This window comes from Diuraphis noxia, unplaced genomic scaffold, assembly GCF_037042655.1.
Source record: "Diuraphis noxia isolate RWA-SAM2 unplaced genomic scaffold, SU_Dnox_SAM2 contig0003, whole genome shotgun sequence".
Lineage (NCBI taxonomy): Eukaryota > Metazoa > Arthropoda > Insecta > Hemiptera > Aphididae > Diuraphis > Diuraphis noxia.
The window spans coordinates 59,296,241-59,317,042 of NW_028301713.1; the positions used below are offsets into that span (position 1 = coordinate 59,296,241).

At 29.1% G+C, this 20,802-nt stretch overlaps 3 protein-coding genes across 6 annotated transcripts; 1 reads left to right on the forward strand and 2 right to left on the reverse strand.

Moving 5' to 3' along the window:
• Nucleotides 1-987: 987 nt before the first annotated feature.
• Nucleotides 988-12,406, reverse strand: LOC107165865 (palmitoyltransferase ZDHHC20-A-like). Of its 4 annotated transcripts, XM_015514327.2 has the most exons (10): nt 12,092-12,406; nt 11,800-12,037; nt 11,559-11,680; nt 11,348-11,471; nt 11,019-11,272; nt 9,304-9,433; nt 8,205-8,331; nt 6,005-6,099; nt 5,874-5,919; nt 988-5,804 (listed from the first exon to the last, which is right to left on the reverse strand). In XM_015514327.2, the coding sequence occupies exons 2-10, from the start codon at nt 11,927-11,929 to the stop codon at nt 5,741-5,743; spliced, it is 1,092 nt and encodes a 363-aa protein (XP_015369813.1). In that variant the 5' UTR covers nt 11,930-12,037; nt 12,092-12,406; the 3' UTR covers nt 988-5,740. The 4 variants fall into 4 exon arrangements, with proteins under 4 accessions (XP_015369813.1, XP_089080890.1, XP_015369889.1 ...); XM_089224764.1 differs by having other exon boundaries at nt 11,800-12,406; XM_015514403.2 differs by having other exon boundaries at nt 11,019-11,257; nt 11,800-12,405.
• On the forward strand, nt 4,881-5,653 carry LOC107166057 (V-type proton ATPase subunit E-like). The gene is made up of 3 exons (XM_089224767.1): nt 4,881-5,047; nt 5,108-5,279; nt 5,345-5,653. The coding sequence occupies exons 1-3, from the start codon at nt 4,881-4,883 to the stop codon at nt 5,651-5,653; spliced, it is 648 nt and encodes a 215-aa protein (XP_089080893.1).
• A 1,351-nt stretch (nt 12,407-13,757) lies between the features above and the next one.
• On the reverse strand, nt 13,758-16,268 carry LOC107162548 (cleavage stimulation factor subunit 1-like). The gene is made up of 9 exons (XM_015509537.2): nt 15,946-16,268; nt 15,678-15,877; nt 15,460-15,614; nt 15,175-15,405; nt 14,953-15,113; nt 14,728-14,878; nt 14,565-14,658; nt 14,378-14,509; nt 13,758-14,311 (listed from the first exon to the last, which is right to left on the reverse strand). The coding sequence occupies exons 1-9, from the start codon at nt 16,020-16,022 to the stop codon at nt 14,196-14,198; spliced, it is 1,317 nt and encodes a 438-aa protein (XP_015365023.1). The 5' UTR covers nt 16,023-16,268; the 3' UTR covers nt 13,758-14,195.
• Between the last annotated feature and the right edge of the window lie 4,534 nt (nt 16,269-20,802).

Sequence of the window (20,802 nt, forward strand, 5' to 3'; positions counted from 1 at the left end):
ATATATTATATGGTTATATCTTATATGTCTTGTATGTAGTCCAGGCTGGACTGTCTTACGTCTAATTTATATAGACATGCCGTGGTTGAGTGGGTTCTGACTTTCTGGGTGAGCAAAATCTGACGGACATTTTTCTAAAATCGTGCAAATTGTAGCAGGAAATCATCGATTTAGAGATATATAATTGCAGAAATACCTATGCAAATGCTCGTCGTTTATGTTTCACCTGCGAGTTAGAAGAAACTACAATTTAAAATCTTATTTTTCAAAAAATCATAATTGATATCTTTATTTCATTCATATACGTACTAAATACTAATAAAGTAATAACTAATATAATTTAAAATTATTTGTTCAGCCGTTGAACTCGTACTCTGATACACCAGCTGTGCTGTAGATTGTGATGTTCAAACACTAGATGCCCTTAATCCCCAACAAGAGATCGGGTAATAACTAATAGTGTATTTAGACTGTAAGTACCGCTATTGTACCATTTATTACCGAATAAATCAATCTATGCACACTATGTCGTCTTCAATAGTTATGGTTTTGATTCAAAACATAAGACGTACGTCATAGGTTTCTAGGATCTATGAAATATACTTTAGAAAACTATATTTACATCAATCATCAGTACAATAAACACAGTTTCGTAAAGTATAGAAATATTAACCAATCAACTATAGGTACTCATCTCTCTGACTGGACAAGATTCAGTAAGATATCCATAGCGATGATCTAGAGGTAAAATATTAGTGATATTACCCTTCTTCATTCGTTTTAATGTACCCAACACATATTTTAATGGGTAATTTTTGAAAGAAAATGGGATCTATAATAGTAACTATATTACAGTGACCTACTCAATGACGAGGTATACTGCACGCTCGACACCAGTTTATGTAGCATTGTAGCGTATAGATCGACTCCATAATTTTTTTTATTACAACAATTCATATATAGGTATAAGTAATACAACACCTTGAATAGGTTTACCTAAACATTTTTATTTTTATTTGCGTTTTGATGTTTACAATAATAGTTCAAAATTGTTAAGTTCTAACCAATTATTTTTGAAAAGCTATACAATATTTAAGTAATAATAAATTGTAACCGGAAAACAACGCGTACAGCGTACATACCCTGCGAAACAATCCTGGACCAAATTAACCATCTATTACTTCTACGCCGTGCTAAACAATAACAGCCATAATGCATATTATAATAAATTGAATAGTTGAAAATCATATTATTTAACAAATAATAAGACTAGTAGATTAGTACATATATGATAAGTTCGTACTTAGGTGCTGCGTTGTATGGCCAACAAATCTAAATAATATGATACAATACAATAAGATTTTATAGGTGATAATCGTTTAAGTATAGGTATTTTGTTTATGTCCAATTACACGTATTTTTCATCGTGAACATTGAATTATAGTTAAACGCAATTAACAATAATTAGACATGAAAAAATAAATAAATAATTAAATCGTGGTATATAAGATTTCTGGTGCAAAGGTCATATTGGCGTGCCGAAACGTCGTAAAAGCAGAAAACCCATGTTAGAATATTCTGGTTGAAGTAGAAGTCGATGACCTCGGACAACTGGTCATGAAGGAATTAGATTTGGCGGGTTTGGCATTGGTCAAGCGTTGCGGGAATTTCAAAAATATTTTACAGACGGAAAAACAAATTCACTTACTGGTTATAAGTTATAAACGCCCATTAGTTGTACCACTTGTACCTACACGACAACCCACAGCTACGTTTGTACGATTACAGGACCCGAGTGCAGAAGCTGGACAAAAGGGTTTCACCGTGAGGTGGGAGGCACGTTCTGACAGTTATTTTTATTAATTTTTTCTACACGTCTAATGAAATCTAAATTAAACTAAATATGACGAAGATTTATAACTTATATTTAAAAAAAGGAAAGCGGGTATGATGGATATATTATTTATATGCTACTCGACTCTCTAGCGGAAAAGTAATAGGTACACCTATAGTTACACAGATATGTTTATTACAGATGTAATGGCTTGTCCTAAAGAAAAAACACCAGGACGGTTTTGAAACCCAACTCGGCGACAATCGTTAAGGGCACTTTTTGTTTACATTGTTTCTATACTGCCAAGAATTTGAAATTCGATCACCGCTCGCATTGTTAACGTGTCGCCAATGGCGTATACAATTCAATTTAAAACCCAGTCAAAAATCGTCTCCGTAATATGAAAATATAATTTTGTTAAGAGGTTCGATCAATTTTGAAGACATCAACTGCGACAAAAAATACTAAGCTATGGCAGCTTACAGCCAGAGTAATCTGGCTAATGTTGTTTTCGTGAAAACTGACACGAAGACATCACGTACATTTGATTCGGGGAAGAATGAACAAAGATAACTGTCAATAATTAAGATTATAAAATACTTAATATACATGTAAAAGACGATTCTTTTATAGTTATATCAGTAGACGTACATGTGTTCATAAAAATATGATTTTTACATACATGAAGTCTTTACAAAAATATTAATGGCAAACTTATTTTTAAAACATTTTTTATGCTTTAAATTAGGTAAAAAAAATAAATTTTTAATAACATACATTTACCAAAAAAAAAAACTGTACACGCAGTAATCTTATATTATATGTTATCAAAGAATCAAAGTTCACGTACAGAGTACAGACTACACCTGGGAATCTCCAGCAAGATCAAGTGTATTCCCGGCATATGATGGCTTTTGGGCCGTACTATATTATTCTCTTTCCATGGATAAAAACGCCAGAACAAAGAGCTCAGATCACTTTTCAATAGAAGAAAATGCCGGAGAAGAAATCGATCTCTATTACATGCGTGTTGTTTTCATAAATATGTGTAAATACATTTGTTCTACCATCAAATGGGCGTTTTAACGATTACAAGGTGAAAGAATCATATAGGCGTTAGTCAAAGACCCGGAATTGCGAAAAAACTTAAGAAGACGCTACACCCGCATGTGTTGTCTCCGTCTTACAAGTACGTAACATTGCAAAAACTGTTTAGCACAGGAAAGAACCGAGAAGACTACAGTCATAACTAAGAAACGAAATTCTCACCACAGATAAAAGGGAATTTCGACTGTGCAACTTTATTTTTATTTTTTTGATATTAAAACTGAAAAAAAAGTTATTCGATTTTTAAAAACACAAAAATAATTAATTTTGAAGCAATAAGAACTTTTTTTCTATTTGTGATATCGAAAAATTGAAAAGAACGTTGCACAGTAAATGTTCTCCTTATTATGTAGTGAAAATTTCGTTTCTTAGTTATAACTTTAGCTTTCCTGGTTCTTACCCGCGCGAAACAGTTTTTGCAATTTTACGCACTTGTAAAACGGAGACAACACATGCGGGTGTAACGTCCTCTTAAGGGAAAAAGCGTGGAAATGGTCGGCTTAAAGGATTACTATCTATATTATGTACAACTGCAGTTAAGACATGCTCCCTGAACCATTGAAAAACGACTGAATTGTGAAAGCTAATACAGTAGAGCCTCGATAGTCCGGACGAATTCAGACCGAGCATCGTCCGGATTACCGGAGGTTTTTAAAAATTACCTATACTCAAATAATTACTAAGATTTTATTTTTAATTTCACTATTATTATGTACCCACATAGGTACATGTATTAGTCTTTACTAGGAACAGTAGGTAATAAAAATGACGAAATAGTATTTGTCGATAACAATATTTTATAGATTAATTGCGTTGCGGGAATTCTCGTAAAATTAATTTACGAACAAAATGGAATTTTAGCCGTCCGGATTACCGCGTTCACCGGATTATCGGGGGTCCGGACTATCGAGGCTCTACTGTATATATATTTTTTAAATGTATTATATATTTCTATCAATATAAATTTTAAGCTGTTTTCATTCCAATTGCCGTGGTTTTAAATTAGTGCAGTAGTTGTTTATATTATCAACAGTGTTGACAAACAAAAGTATTTATCGCATTTTATGAAACATTTCAATACCTATCAAAAAAAATTGTATCTTATTTATTTATTTAGTGATATTATGACCAAATATAATTATTGACTATATTATAATATTACAACATGAATGAATCACAGAAAATCCAACAAGTGAGCGCCTATCCTAATATTATCACAATTTTATTTTCTTAGACATTATGACGATTTCTGTGTTCATGCGATAGCAGTATCGTAGTTTTAGAATAATATATATATATATATTTTTTTTTTTTATTGAGGTTATTTATTGTATACTTGTAAATCAAATGCACCAATGTCTACTATCATACTATTCATTGATTTATCATAAGAGGACGCTACACTCACATGTGTTGTTTCTGTCTGTGCGTAACATGGCAAATTTTATGCATAGCAGTTCCAATTTGGCTCCGTTGGTTTAAAATGTAAGTGAATTGACCTCTTATAAAAATGAAAGGTAACATTATTATCTAGGTTATCGCATAGATTTTTTATTATATTTTAATTTTAAAGCAAGTTATAGGTACATTATATTATATTTTTAAATTACTGTGTAAATTGTTTGTATAACTTAAAATACTCATTATTTGCTTCAAAATTAAAATATAATAAAAAGCCTATATGATAACCTAGATAGTAATGTTACTTTTAATTTTTAAAAGGGGTATAAATTTTAAACTAACGGAATTAAATTGGAACTGCTGAGCGTAAATTTGCTATGTTATGCACTTATAAGGCAGAAACAACACATACAGGAGTGTCTCTTAAGAGACATAGGTAACAATTTTCTAAACTGAACATTATAAAAATGTTTTCTATCAATATTTTAGGCCAAATGCATACAGCATAAATTATTTTATATCATTTTAGTTGGATAGGATGGTCAGGTTCATAGAATTTGAAGCTGATGAAATTGAACAAAATATTGATACTCAATCAGAAGATGAATATTGTATTAAAAAAAATGAGATGATACTCAAAGGGAAAATGAAAATTAATCAGTTGTTCAACAAAAAGATAAATCTTATGAACAGGACAACAGCGACGTGAGTATTGGAAAGTGTATACTTTTGTGAATAAAATATTATTATTGATCTGAGCTATAGAATGACAACCACGCGAATGACCAATGCCAGGTTGGAAATATTGAATACCAGAGACAAATACATTAAATCAGTGTTGGCCGATGTTAACAAAGAATTGTTAAAAATGCGTAACAACAGATTATGTTATTATCAAGAAATTCTTAAACAGTTAATACTACAGGCAATGTATCAAGTAGTATTATTGTTATGGTGAATTGTCATGGACAAATCAGCACTTTAATTTCGGTTTATTTCAAGGTTTTAGAACAAGAAGTAAGCTTAATACTGATATCAGACGATGAGAAATATGTGACCTCAATGATCCCTGAATTAAGACAAATCTATTTAGCCAATACGGGAATAAACGTCAAAATAAATATTGATAAAAGTATTAAGTTACCGACTCAGGAAATAGGAGGCGTCGTGGTCACAGGCAAAAGTCGAAGATTAATTGTAGAAAATACGCTGGTAGTGCGATTGCTTAATCTCACCCAACAAGCTATACCAATAATATGCACTGGATTGTTTGGACTAAATCCCACTAGAACTTACTTAAGAGATACATAATTCAATATTTAAGAGTAAAAGTAGGATAATATTATATCACAGGAATAATGTTCTAATTTTTAAGTAATATTAAGTATTTAAATAATACTAAATTTCAATAAGATCTTGATATTTAGGGGCGTTTGTATCTGTCGAGCTCATGTTATCATCACTGAAACATTGATAAAATATCAAGTAAAAATATAATAATTTAGATCTAATTTCTTTATATCTATTTCACCTTATTAAGATAGATGTAAACAATGGCGTATCATAATGTTCGAAATCTAAAAAATAAAAACATTGTGTTTGATTGACAGTGTTACTTCTCAATTTTATAAAATTAAATCAAAATTCAATAAATTAATATACCAATTGATGTTTTCTGGTCGTTCACATCTGAGAATAATAGACTTTGAGCTTCGGGTACAGTTTTATGGATTGGAAATGACACACCTTCACCAAGGCTGTGGGAGAATCATTAGTATTAATACATGCAGTTAGATGATGTTAAATGAAATTAAATAACCTATGTTAATAAGCTGTAGAAAATTTTAATACGATCTCAAATATTAAATATAATACCAATATTTATGGTTCAAACAAAATATGTTATCTAATTATTATAATTAAGTAAAAACAACAATTTTTATAGTATATTTTGTTAGTAAAAAAAAAAAAAACTCGAGAAATTATTTTATATTGTGTTATTTGTACAGGTTCAAAACATGTAGAATAAACAAACATTACCAAAAATATACAAAATGTCAAAAATATAAAATTGCTCAAGTCATTAAACAAATTAAAATATAATGTACCTTAATAGATTAACAACATCAATAAAATTAAAATTAATAATATATATCAATATAAATATTGCATTTTTAAAGTAATAAGATTAAAATTAACAATAAGAGAGAACACAACACAATACTGATTTGAGCCTTATGTATACTTGTTTATTTTTATATTGTGCATAGAATAAGTACTAATCATGTCTTGGTGTATAAAAATTGTCTAAACGGTAAATGGTGTCCTGGATTTGTTTGATGATTGCCTAACACTATCATTAGACTTGAGGTCGCTCGCCAATGGATAAATTACACCATCCCCCAAACTAAAACAGAAAAATTAAAATCAGGTAATGGATTACGAATATCAAGATGTATTCCCGGGAATAAACTTATTATTTACACTATTCACATCAGAAATTGGTAAGATAACGCTAAGAATGGCTGTTAAAATACAAACTCATAACAACCAAAATGATTGATCCATAACATAGCAAATAATTTAAACTACATATTTGTTTATAAAATAAAAGTATATTGATCAAAATAATATAGCCTTTCTATACGTTTTCAAAACCATTTCATAATAAAATTAAATGCACTTTACCAACTTATAAAAACATAGTATAGTACTATATAAAAATGTTTTACTTTAAAAACAAATTAAATAAATTGAAGTAACAAAATAAAAAACATTTATTAACATAGATTACCATCAAAAAATTAAAATGGAATATTGAGAAATTTTACATTTAAGAGGATACATTTAATTGACAATATCTTGTGTATTCGGCTTTTGGCCAAATATTTATTACAAGTACAACCATAGTATACCGGTATTTAAAATGTTCACAAATTATTTGACATACTCAGATGCACATAACGTATGAACAATTGTACAACCTTAGAAAAAAAGTTATTAATTTCACTCAAACGAACGATTATTAATAAATTTAATTCAGATATTTTTTTTTTTTTTGGAATTCTTCACAAAAAGATTAGAACATATTTTTTAAGTTATTTATAGTTGATTAAATATTTAAGTTTGATTTTTTTTTTAAACTTTAAATTAACATCGTAAAAATACTTGGTATATTGAAACGATTAGGTATATAAATAAATTTAAAAAAATTTGATTTTTTTTAAGCAAGTTATGAGCATTTTAAAATTGTAGATCTCTTAATTTTAAATTTTTATAGTGGTTTCACACAAACATCAAGGTTTTAAGTACAACAAGCAAACTATTTTTCATTTTTAATTGATACCTCAAAAATGAATTTACTCTAAGAATAATCTAATAATATAATCTAACTTTCTGTCTTTTTCATATAAAATACATTTTCCAAAACTTCCAAATTTCGAGTAAAGAAAATTAACCTAGCTTATTTTTTTATTTTTTTATTTTTATGTATTTTAATATGTATTACGTTAATCAACAGTACTATATTAAATGAACTTAATAATCATAAATTGTTTTCTTAAATTTTTTAATAATTCTAACTATATTTAAAAATCAATAATTTTGGTTTCGAATCGAATTACTAAATAATTAGCTTTAAGGCTTTAAAATCATAATAAATAATATATACTAAAAAATAAATAATATAATATTTGTTAGCCGAACTTGATAATTTAAATATAGGTAGTGTATTTATATAATTAAAATAGTATGAATAAAGAATATTAAGAATGTAAATGAGTATATTTATTTGATTTATCAATGACCAACACGTTTCCATAATTGTTAAGTGCATTTAAATTTTGAATACCTAATTACTCACCGTGTGTCTATCGGAAAAGGCCACAGAAGAACTTCTTTACCAAACACTTCTCTTATATTTCTACAGCAACCTAAATTGAATCCATTTTTATCACTGCCTTCTAAAAATTTAGGAGGGCGGAAAGACTCTGAAAAATAAATAAAATAATTGAAAAATAACCCTTATTTCTAACACATACAATATAATACATAATATTATTTTATGATTAATTTAAAGTAGAATAGCCGGAAACTATTAACTGGGTAAAATAATACTACGTTCTACGAGACAGTGCGACTGGGCGGCTACCAAAACGTATTAATTTCTGCACATCTTGCTGTATACACAAAGCTTGACTCCACATGGTAAGAGAAATTTGGCCTTGGGCAGTTGGAGCTAAATCATTTCGATGCGCGTGGCGGTCGCACTCTCTCGTGGAACGGAGTATAGTTAAAGTGAACTAGTAAAATGTTCATTGTAGATATAAAATGACCAAAAATGTATCATGTTAACAGATGACCAAATTTCAAGATAAATGTTGTGTAAAAACTAAAAAGAATATAGATGCTTATAAAAATATAACTTAAGTAAGCAATCTTATTAACTAAAAAATCAACAATGCATTTGCACATAGTTATAAGTTTTGTATAAGCTAATATTATTAACCTATACTGTATAAGAAAAATCTCTAAACATTTTTTGAACCAATAGTGAGGTAATGGTCCTTAAACAAAATTTAGCATCTTATGTTTGTTCCATAAAACTTAAATAGTATATTAAATTAATACATTTTTTTATGTAACTTCAACTTAAAATTACTAAAGAAAATTAAATGGTCAATCTATTGAAATATTAAAAATCACTCTTAACAAAAAAATAACTCTTTTAATCAATAAAAGGGGTCAGAAGCACCATGGTACTGGGGCCCGGCTTTCATGCAAATAATTACTTCAATAATTCAATATATATTAGAAAAATGTTTCAAAATTAATTGTTATTTAAGAGGAACTCAGATTTAATTCTGCACCAGGGCCAAAAATATGATATGGGAGGCCTGAATATACACACTATTTATAAATGATTAATATGTATTATAAGATTATAATATTATTTTAATTACCTAATGTTGTTCTGTTTTTTGAAACCAGGTAGATATGATATGCAAGCAATGAGAATAAGCTTAATGAAAACATTGAAGCAATAAAAAATAAGAATATTATATGTATTTTATATGATCCATCTTGAATTCGCTGAAAATAAAGAAAATAAATTATTAGTCATTAACAATTTTTGCTGAATAATTAATATTCAAAATTATTATTTCATCTTTTAATAAAAAGTGGACGCTCACCTAACTTCTCATCCCTTAATCACGTATTTATTAAAATAAAGTGTAAATAAAAACCATATTTTCGCTCATTGATTATATATTATACCATTTAAATAGTAATGATGTAACATTTTTTTACAATAAATTGTTTGGTAAATGATGATATATTATATGAATAAAAAATTTGAACGATTAATGTCCGAGTTCCAGATAACAGATATTTTTAATTTTATTTAAAACAATTTCTTATGAGTATTATCTTTAATACATACAGTTTAAAAACTTATTTTATATTGTTGCAAGACACTAATAGCATGAAAAATGTTAAGATATAAAAAATTTTCTTTTGATTTTTAGTACCCACACATAAAATATCTCAAATATCAGAATTTAAATAAATGCACAGTTAAAGGAAACCACAACATTAAAAACAAGATTTAGAGTATGTTATAATCTAAGAAATATGGTGTGGGTCATTAATACCACAAATAGTTATTGGTTTATATGCAACAGATAAACTTCCGTGTCCTATAAACATTACAGATCCAACGGGTAAATGATATTATTATTTAAAAATAAGTAGTTCTACAACATTTTTTGCAAAACTAATACAAGCATATGCCACTATAACACCACATAGTTGTGGACCAGAACGTGCTGTATCCTGTCACACTATATTAAAAAGCAATAAACAGTCTTGCTATTCAATGGATGTAATTAATAGTAGAATGTATATTGCTATAAAAAGCACTGGGACAACAAATTTTGATTCAAGGTCAAATTTTTAAGAACAAAGGAAAGACATTACAATCTTCCAAGACCAAGAATGATATAAAAATCGGCCATTCGTAAAATTTTTTTTTGGAAAAATAGCAATATTGTTAAGTCTAAACATAATTTACATAATTTTGTAATTTTTTTTTTTTCAATTTTTAAAATAAACAAGTGATCATTATACAAATATTAATTATTAGATTATATAATTTAATATTGTGTATAAGTATATCTTTCTTAAAATTAAATTATCTTCTTTTAAATAAATTATGATTTCATTATAAATTTTACCTATTTATAATTTCATTATAAATTTTACCTATTTACCCATTTACATCTAACATTAGGATTTATTTATAATAATTATGAGGGATGAACATGAAATAATTACCTACTATAATTAGACTATTTATTATGAGAAAATTTTTATTTGTCGCCCAGTTAAAAATTTCTTAAAAATTGCACTGATATAGGTAGTAATTAAATAGTTTTCAAATTGAAATATCTAGATATAAAAAATAAAATAAAACTCAATATTTATTTAATGATTGATACAATTTTACTGAACATTATTATTTATTACTGTTAGATAATTAAAATGTATTATTCAATAATCCTTGTAACTTGTAAGTCAATATTAACATTACTTGTTTAAAATATAATTTTAGTTATTTGTTTTAAAATAATCAAAAATTTAAATAGAACCTTATTATATTATATTAAAATATTACCATATCTGTAGTAATATCCCAGAATTTGATAACATATTCAATTGTTGTAGAAGCCACATAAATGCACATTAAAAGACCATATGCCAAAAATAATATAAAATACTTGTAGTTAGAATATGAGACACAATTATTCACCCATGGACAATGGTGATCCATTTTTAACACACATTTACGACAAACACTGCAATGGTGTGATCTGTCTGGCTTGACTATTTTACATTTATCACAAAACCGAATATCTGAAAAATAATGTTCTGCAATGCTTAAGTTATACATATTGTACGTACACTGAACAGATATGTTTTCAAGATAAAAATCAATTGTATTACCATTGGTGTTTGTGAAAGTCATAATAGGCAAATTTTCAGCAAAATCACGTAAAATAGCGCTTTGCCTGCTCAAGTCTATAGGATTTCTATTGAACTCTTCAAATACTTCATCTGGTAATCTGAACTATAATGAAATAAATATGGTGTGTTAATAAACCGATGAAACAATAAAACAAGTCACTACTAGTAACGACATATTATTTGTCAATACATTTGGTGGCGGGCCGCTTGGCTCTGTGAAAATCGTTTTGAAGTACGACCATAGGAACAACACAAGTATGATGTGGTACACTAAAAGATACGGCACCGACAGTTCAACGGACGTGACTCGACCTGTAGAATATAGACAAGAATGAATAGGCAATAGTGCAATATGATGGAATATTTGTAGCTCTAAGTAACACACAGACATTGATATTATTAATAAAATGTCTGTCCAAACAATGACTTACTGAGGCACAGGTGAAAGACGTACGCGTAATACGACCAAGCAAGTATGCACAATATAAATATCACCGGAATGCTCTTGACTGTGTGGACGCAAACTGAGCAGCAAAATTTTTTCGATGACGGTGCTTCCATTGTTGATTACGGTTGGCCGTAAGCACCATTTATTTTCGATTTTCACGGTTCGATCGTTATACTATACAATCTCATCCATTGGATAGCAATATTGGACGACAATGGCTCCTAACCACAAATTGTTATTACATTAAACGACTAAAACAATAGAATTTCCTTTACCGCAATAATTAATAGTCTATTCGTGCAAAGCGTAAACTTTAGTCCTAAGTACTGTACACTGTGAGGGAAGCGAGTGTGAGTTGTGTGGCACCGATCAAATTGGGAGAAAAATTACTATAAAATAATTAATAACTAAAAATAAGATTGTCGAGTTCTGAGTATTCGTCATTCGGCTATTTGGGTGAGGGCACTTGGGCTGAGAATTTAGTGTTTATTATCATTTATCTTCTTGTTGTATGATCGTACGAGTGAGCCGATACCCTGGACAGGGAGCAGTCTTGGGAACTGGGAAAGTGGGATAGTGGGAAGACAGTCGCGGCCAGAGAACTCAAAGCGATTGTGTTATCTTAAATACGTAAGAACAGTGTTACCAAAATGTCATTGTTCTATGCTGATAGCATGGGAGATGGGTGCAAGGTGGATTTATATATATATATTTATATATTTATAAATCCACCTTGGATGGGTGTTCCCGATTCTGATAACAACACTGATAACAGTGAAACTGGTAAGAACAAATCCCAATTCCATCGTTTGACGTTTACCAGTTAACCACTTTACCAACGATCTGGGAAACTGTGACTTTTCTTTATTAAATTTGATAGAACTTTCAACCATAATATAAGCTAATAACATTTTCCACCATACCACACTATTAGGGGCCTGTATTATTTTTAAAACCTACTTCAATTAGAAAAGAGTCAAGATAAGTAAATGAAAAAAAAAATAAGAATATGACGTGTTATTTTAATTTTAAATAACAGTAATCTTGTCTATATTTGTTTTAATTACGTATACGAGTGATACGACGTAATATTAAAAATATAATTACAACAGTATTGTCAATTTCTATTATAATTTATCTTTCTATTCTAAAATATAATAAAAGTTAAATTAAAAAGGACCCGACAGTGGTAATCGCCAATCGGGAGTTCGGATTAATAATACAAATGGGGTCCGGGTTGCTACTTGGTAGTTGGTATATAGCATCATGGACTAGTCCCTCACTGCGAACTTTGGCACCAAGGTGGCACTGGTACAGTTCACTGATGATCGTCCTGGTGCGGGTTGGTACAAGCACAGAACAAGTGTAGATGAAACATGAAACAAAATCTATACTCATAACTCGCTTTGAAATTAAAATATGATAAAAAGCCTATGAGGTTGTTTAGATAATAATCTTACCTTTAAATATAATTAGAGATCAATTCACTCTAAATATTAAGGTAACAGAGCTACAGAGCTACACATGCTCTGCTGAGTATAAAATTTGCAATGTTACGCACTTGTAAGACAGAGAGAACACGTCATGTGGGTATCATGTCCTCATAAGGAAAATATTTATTATTCAAAAAAAAGTCTAACATTAGATTAAAGTTGATATTATTGATTAGAAAATCTAAATACTGTCTCAATTTATAAATGTACAATCTATTCAAACAGTTTCGATTTTGTATAATGTATAATAACTTCTAATAATAGGGAGAAATTACCTATTTTCAAATTCAAAGGTATAAACATTATCTGTAATTTCTCATCATATTTGTATAATATTTTAATTTTTAAGTAAGTTTTAAGTAGAATGTTATGAAAAATATTACAATTTAAAAATTCTCATAAAAAAAAATTAAGATATCTTTAAAAACTCACAATAAAGTATACAATATTCTTAGCTTTAGGTTTGATAATAGATCAATTTATTCTATGATTAAAGCTTACTATAGGATATTGAAACAGCTGAACTCAAATGCCCATATAACATTTCCTGTATGTTTGTAATACAGTAATTACACAAGCAAGTGAGGCGTCTTCAAAATTAATTTGACCAAATATTTACATTCATTTTAATATTTTAATAACAAAATTATATCAAATTATACATTTTTTTTATTTAATTAATAATTATTACAGCAACTAATATCATAAATCCATATTATTTGAAATTTAGGAAATATTATTTAACTAAAAATTTACATTTCATTGAATACAATAATTGTTTATTTTTATCATCTGTTATTTTTACTCATGTTTAAATTAAATATTTTAAGTTAATTCAAATTTAAATAAATAAATATTTTTTAAATTAAAACAAAAAATACTCAATTTATGCTCCAATCAAGTGTTTCCTATACCAAAACCGGGCTCTAAAGTCGTCTGAACAAGTTAAAAATGCTGCTGAATTTGGAGAATGCACTATTGAACGAATTGGTCCATTATGGCCTACAAAATAATTCACAATAAAAACATTTTGATATAATAAAATATGTATTTGACAAAACTAATTACCTAGTGATAAAAGTTGTTGCCGAGAAGCATTACGTGCATTCCATGCACACAAAGATGTAGTGGCTTCATCCGGAAACATGACATACTCCTCAGTATGATTAAATAATGCTTGTGTACGGTGTTCTTGTTTTCCTATTCAAAAACAATGATTATTTATACAGTTTCAATGAAAATAAACACTAGTTACCAGTGGTTCCAGCTCCAGTATATGCAATCAGACATCTACTAGTGGATAACTCCCAAAGTTTCACTAAAGAATCTTTGCCTGATGATAAGATATACTACAAATGATAATAAAAAATTATTTAATATTAAAATGTTTATAAAAATAAAAGTATAAACATTTTCACCTTTCCATTTCTTGAAAATGTCACAGAACACACTTGACTACCATCGTGCGCTTTTTCAAATGTGTTAACACACTTATTAGACACAGCGTCCCACAGTTTAATAGAACCATCTCGACTGGAGGATACATAGTACCTGGCACTTGGTTCATACCTAATACATCAACATAAACAATACATTTACAAATAATTGAATAGGCAATACACATAAGATAATTTTTCACATACTTTATTGATGTGACAGGACCAGTATGTTGATGACTAGGAAGTGAACAAACATAACATTGAACCGTATTTATATCATAAAGCCTTATGACTGGGCTATTGGTACCCATTACAATAAAGTCTCCAAGGGGGTGGAAACTTATACATGTTATAGGTTCGACATCCTGTAATGTTGTTGTATATGATTAAAATAATAAAAAAATAAAATTAGATTATACATCTTACGTTTATAGTCTTGAAGGCTTTCTTCACAGATGTTTTTGAATAATCAAAAAGTTTTACATGACAATCTCGTGAGCCTGAAGCTAAAATTGGCTTATTAGGGTGGAACTCTAAGCATGTTACTTCTTCCAAATGATCATATAAAGTCCGAATTACTGGATGTCCCTGTCCTTCCTGATTATCAGTACTACCAATATCATGTGCTTTAGCCAGCATTCTTTCAACATCCAAAATCTATAAATGTTATTTTAATTACTCATCATATTTTATGTTGTAAAATGTAATTACTTTAATTGATGCATCACTACTCCCTGTTGCGATTAACTGTCCATCGGGACTAAATGCACCAGCTCTACATGCTCCTTTGTGGGATGTTACATATACAGTTTCATAAAGTGACGGTTCAGGAGCAGTACAAATGACGTTGGTCTCAAATTCTAAGTCTAATCAAATCAATTAATGAATTTAATACATAAGTTATGTAACATACAAAACATTAAGCATACCAATTCCCGGTCCAATCAACATTTGCTGAATTGGATTTAAATTTAATGCTTGTTCAGATTCTTTTTGTCTATCAGTTTCATGTTGTAAACCTTTCGTCACTACACTCATGAGTCGATCCGATGGAGAACAAGGTGGATCAGCGTTTACTTGGGCAGCTAAGCTTGAAGCAATTGTGGAATGACCATCATAAAAGAGTTGACTGAACAAAATGAAAAAAGTTAAAACAAAAATATTATGGTTTATATTTTACTAGGGTTTATGCTTTACCTTATAATGAGTCTGTATAAATGATCTCTATTCTTAATACACATTTCAGGTTTTGAATTATTTACTTCACCCCTCATCTTTAATGTCTATTGAACTCAATCTCAAAAAAAATAACTAATAGGCAATTCCAGACACAAGAAAATTATTATTCAAGTTTTTTTTTAGATCATACTATATATTATACATTTATACATTGATTATATATTATAGCAATTTAGCAACATGTACGATGTACCTAATATTATTTTATAAAATAAATAACATTGAATGAAATTATTGTTTACTTTTAACTTATACTTTACTTAATGCCGGACAGGAACGGATAATGTTTGAAATATGATAACACTATCAGTTTAGTAATTTGGTCTCAGAATAATAAAATAATAATAATAATATGTTGTGGTTTGGTATTTTGTACAGTGTGTACTGTCCAGTGTACAGGATACGAAGTACGGAAGTACGGGGCAAGGACTACGGCGACTCTGGAAGTACGGATGTATCCACTATTATATTTATATCTTTGTGCTTTTCTATTGGACACTTATCGAAATTTAAAAAAAATTAAATACTATTTTTGTGTAACACCATTACCTACGTCCTAATTGACTTATTTTTATCTGTCTAAGTTTATTTCTTCTTAAGCCTATTTTCCATTTGGACGTATATGGATTGGATTAAAGACTAAGTTTTTTAGTATGGAGAGCAAATCGAATGCAAAAAATAAAGTGTTCCAAAATATAGCGAATAGCGATATCACTTCAACGACTCTCCCATGCGGCAATGCTCCACTAGAGTGACATACCTACGCGCTGGACCAGTCATATTTTTAATAATTTAATTTTTAATGGGTGACATTTCAGTAAAATGTTCTACTAGCCGTAAATTTACCTTATCTTATCTTAAGATGAACCCAACCTTTCGGTCTCGTCGCTTTCTTTTACTGGGAGATACTACAGTGGCGTAGACATAATTTCTGAAAAGGCGAGGGTAAAAAAACGTCATACCTAAATAAGAGAAGAAAATTGGAAAATCCCCCAACTGTGAGGCTAGGATTTAGCGAGATATTGGTGTGTAAATATGTTCACGAATTGTAAATTATTTAAATATGAAGACTCGGTCTACGGTGTGTACCTTACCCGGCTTACCCTGGTATTGCAATTTTGACGGTTCCCGTTGGTCGTTTCACGTTTGTATAAAAATTCATTAAAAATTTAAAAACCGTACAACCACACCATTAGCTTTAATTTTTTACAGTTGATTGCAAATATTGTGATCTATGAGGTATGGCAGTTTCATCTATAAGGATCTAAGACCCTGTAGTCACTAAGCGGACGCCGGACTGCTGGAGTTTCACAAATTACGTAGTAAAATCACCCGACAGTTATGCAAATTTCACTCTTATAAATTAATTTAAAATCGAAGAACAACGCTATCGACTTGATATTTTCACTGTTTGATCAGACATATGTGAGCCACCAGCCTTGATAATTTTATGTTTAACAATGGACGTTTAATACTTTAGAAGACGGCTGGAGTTTGATCAAGTACGAGAAATCACCAGGCATTTATTAAAAATTTAACGCTTAAAAATTAACAATTGTGTGATTGTAACCTAACTTGCACCATTAGATTATACATGTTCTTGGCTACCATGTATATAAGTACTTATAAAAAACCCTGTCATTAAAGATCAAACACAATATGGAAGATTATCCACTCTAATACTCCATAATAAAGTCAAAATTTTGAACTGAATCCGTAAGATCGTAGCGATAATGATTCTCATATTCTATAACTTATAATAATATATCCGATAACATTTTAAACACGGAAACACAGTAAAAATATAGCCCATTTAGTTGAGCCTACATAAATATATTACATAGTATTGTCTCTATAAATAATAAAGTATACATACCTATAGAGTATTAGAGTCGCCAGAGTCGGCATCAAACATTTCGACTACATAAACATTGCTTGGCTAGAAATAAACGAAAATAAAATTATGCAAAAGCTAAATAGATCATATAATAGGTACTACATTATTGTGCATCATAGAGTGTAAGCAAAAACAAAAGAAAAGCTAATGGGTGGTGATCTAATCCATTGCACATCCCTCTCCCCTTGTTATAGAATACATTTCTAGCATATATATTGCTGCTTTCATTCTTGATACTCCTACATATTACATAATATAATACGTGAAGTTCTCTATGTCCAAACTCTATCCTCTCGTCACCTTAAAGTTGACTAAAGATTCATATCGTCTATTCTATATGAGCCCCCGTATGTCGCAGACCTTTTTGACAAAAGCCTGCTTTAGAGTTTAGAGTTCTATCGTAGTGTCGTACCCTACTCGCAGCTAGCTAAACATTTTATATATGGTATACCATCTCATACGACCACAACTGAATATCACAGCATACTTCCAAGTTTTACTCTATATTCAAAATGTTTATATTTGTATATATTTTTATTATATAATTAATTATATTTATAACATTGCTTTGTTTGCCCTACTGAATTAATTTATCTAATTTCGTTTATATCCTGGTAATTGCCGATTGGCGTATAAATTGTAAACAAAAAGCAAATTTTTGGTCTATCAATCCTGAGAATTATGGAGCACAATATTGGTATATTGACCCATAGAATGATAGATAGCTCGAGAAGCCCTCCATAATAATTTTACCTTTAATTTGTATAAGAGGTCAATTCATCCTAAATTTAAACTAACAGAGCTAAACGTGATCTGCTGAGCATTCTCATAATTTCCAATTTCTATAGTACCTATATGAACTAGATACTAGATAGTAGCGGATTTTATTCGTCTTCTAGGTGGGGAGGGGCAATATTACTTTTGATCCAAAAATTTAACTTTTAAAGTTTTAACTATTTACCAATTGGCTGCTTATTATTGTGATAATACATCTCTATTTACTGCAGAGGCCGTGATTATAGTTTATAAACAATATGAACTTCTAAACAGATTTCTGGAAAATATTAATAGGTATTTAAAGGTAGATCTAGCATCCCCAAACACTGGACCTGAAACTAAGTGTGGTTCAAATTAGGTCAGATAATAATTTACTATATGTATGTGCTTAGTAAGCACTGCTTACTTTATTAAATAAAGTTTATTGTAACCAGTGGCGTAAATTGGGCTAAATTGTTAGGGTTGCAATCAGTTTTCCGGTTAGACAGACTTTTGGGGGGAGGCTAAGCCCCTCATACCCCCCCACAAAATTTTATATTGTTCTAAATATAATATTTTAAGTAAAAAGTACACAATCTCAACAAAATTATTTTAACCTTAAACATATATAGTATCAGCACTATCAGCTATTGGTAACTGTTATGTATTATGAATATACAATATAAATAGGGTATAATTAATTATCGTCAATAGAATATGTATAATTTTCTTAAACAATATATGAATACATAAAATACTACAGTTCTTTTAAACTAGACTCTAATAAATAATTGTATCAAACTTGTTCAATAATCATATTATATTACCTGATAAATTAATTTACAGATCAAATATAAATTGTTTTATTTGTCAAAATTTTAGTTTTTATATAATGTAAATCAGTTATATACTTTAACCGCTACTTTAAACTTAATGAAATATACTAAACTAAAAATAGATGCTTACTTTCGACTTCGATATTTTTACAAGAAATTTGTCTATTTTAGCAAGCTGTTGAAATACTTTTAATTTTGCATCGTTCGCAGAATAAGAAATAAATACAAGTGTCAAAAAATAAATGAATATGTAAAACAAATAATAATAATTTTAATCTATAAACATAAAATAGTGAAACACGTTTTCACTATTAATATTCAGCTACCATTGAGATTCGACTCTGCCGATCACAATAAATACATATTGGTAGGTATATTAATAGAAAATGGTCAAAAACAAAACTATAAGAAAATGTGGAAAGTATATAATATAATAATAATTCCAGTGATTCGAAACAAAATAAAAAAATTGTTCTCAAAATATAAATTAGTCAATTAATTAAATAATTATTGATATTTTAATTTTTTGAAAACTGAAATTGTGATTTTCGGGGTCGCCAAAAGACACTCTTGCAACTCTATAATATTTTCAGAGGTTGCAAATGCAACCCCGTGCGACCCCCAGTTTACGCCACTGATTGTAACCGTTTTTATTTAGTACTAGCTGAACCCGTGCACTTCGTAGCCCGTTAAAAATACTACCACTAATACCTATATCTCAAACTGTGTGTTAAATTTGTTACCAGTGATTATGCTAACATGCTATTTTTATAAATATAGATAGATACCTAACTGTTAAAATATATTGAGTATTGAGTAATAATCTTACAACGGTATTCAATTTAGTTTATCATTATGTAATTTTATTCATTTTATCGAGAAAATTCTGACAGTTAGTATTCAATATTGAATGATATTTATTGAAGTGCATTTGGATACACAGGATTTTTTGTTCTTCTTCCTTGTACCTACACAAATAAGTCGAAAGGTTTTCCGACGCATGAGCATGCAACGTAACAGCTGTCAACGTGAGAAGCAAACACCAATAATATCAATAAATATCAAAAAGGAAAATACTACTCCTAGTTTAATTAATTATTCTTTCTTGTATGATTATTTATTTATTTATCGATGTAAATCACTGTAATTTGTTGTAAATATTGTAACTAATTTACGCTTACCAATTATATATTTTATAAATAATTTGATGACATTGTACGTCATATAATAATAGTAATAAAAAAGGAATAAGCATAGATATTTCAAATTCACTAATTCAGTTCACACACTTGTAACGATTTTTCTAGTGCTTTGTCACACCGGAAA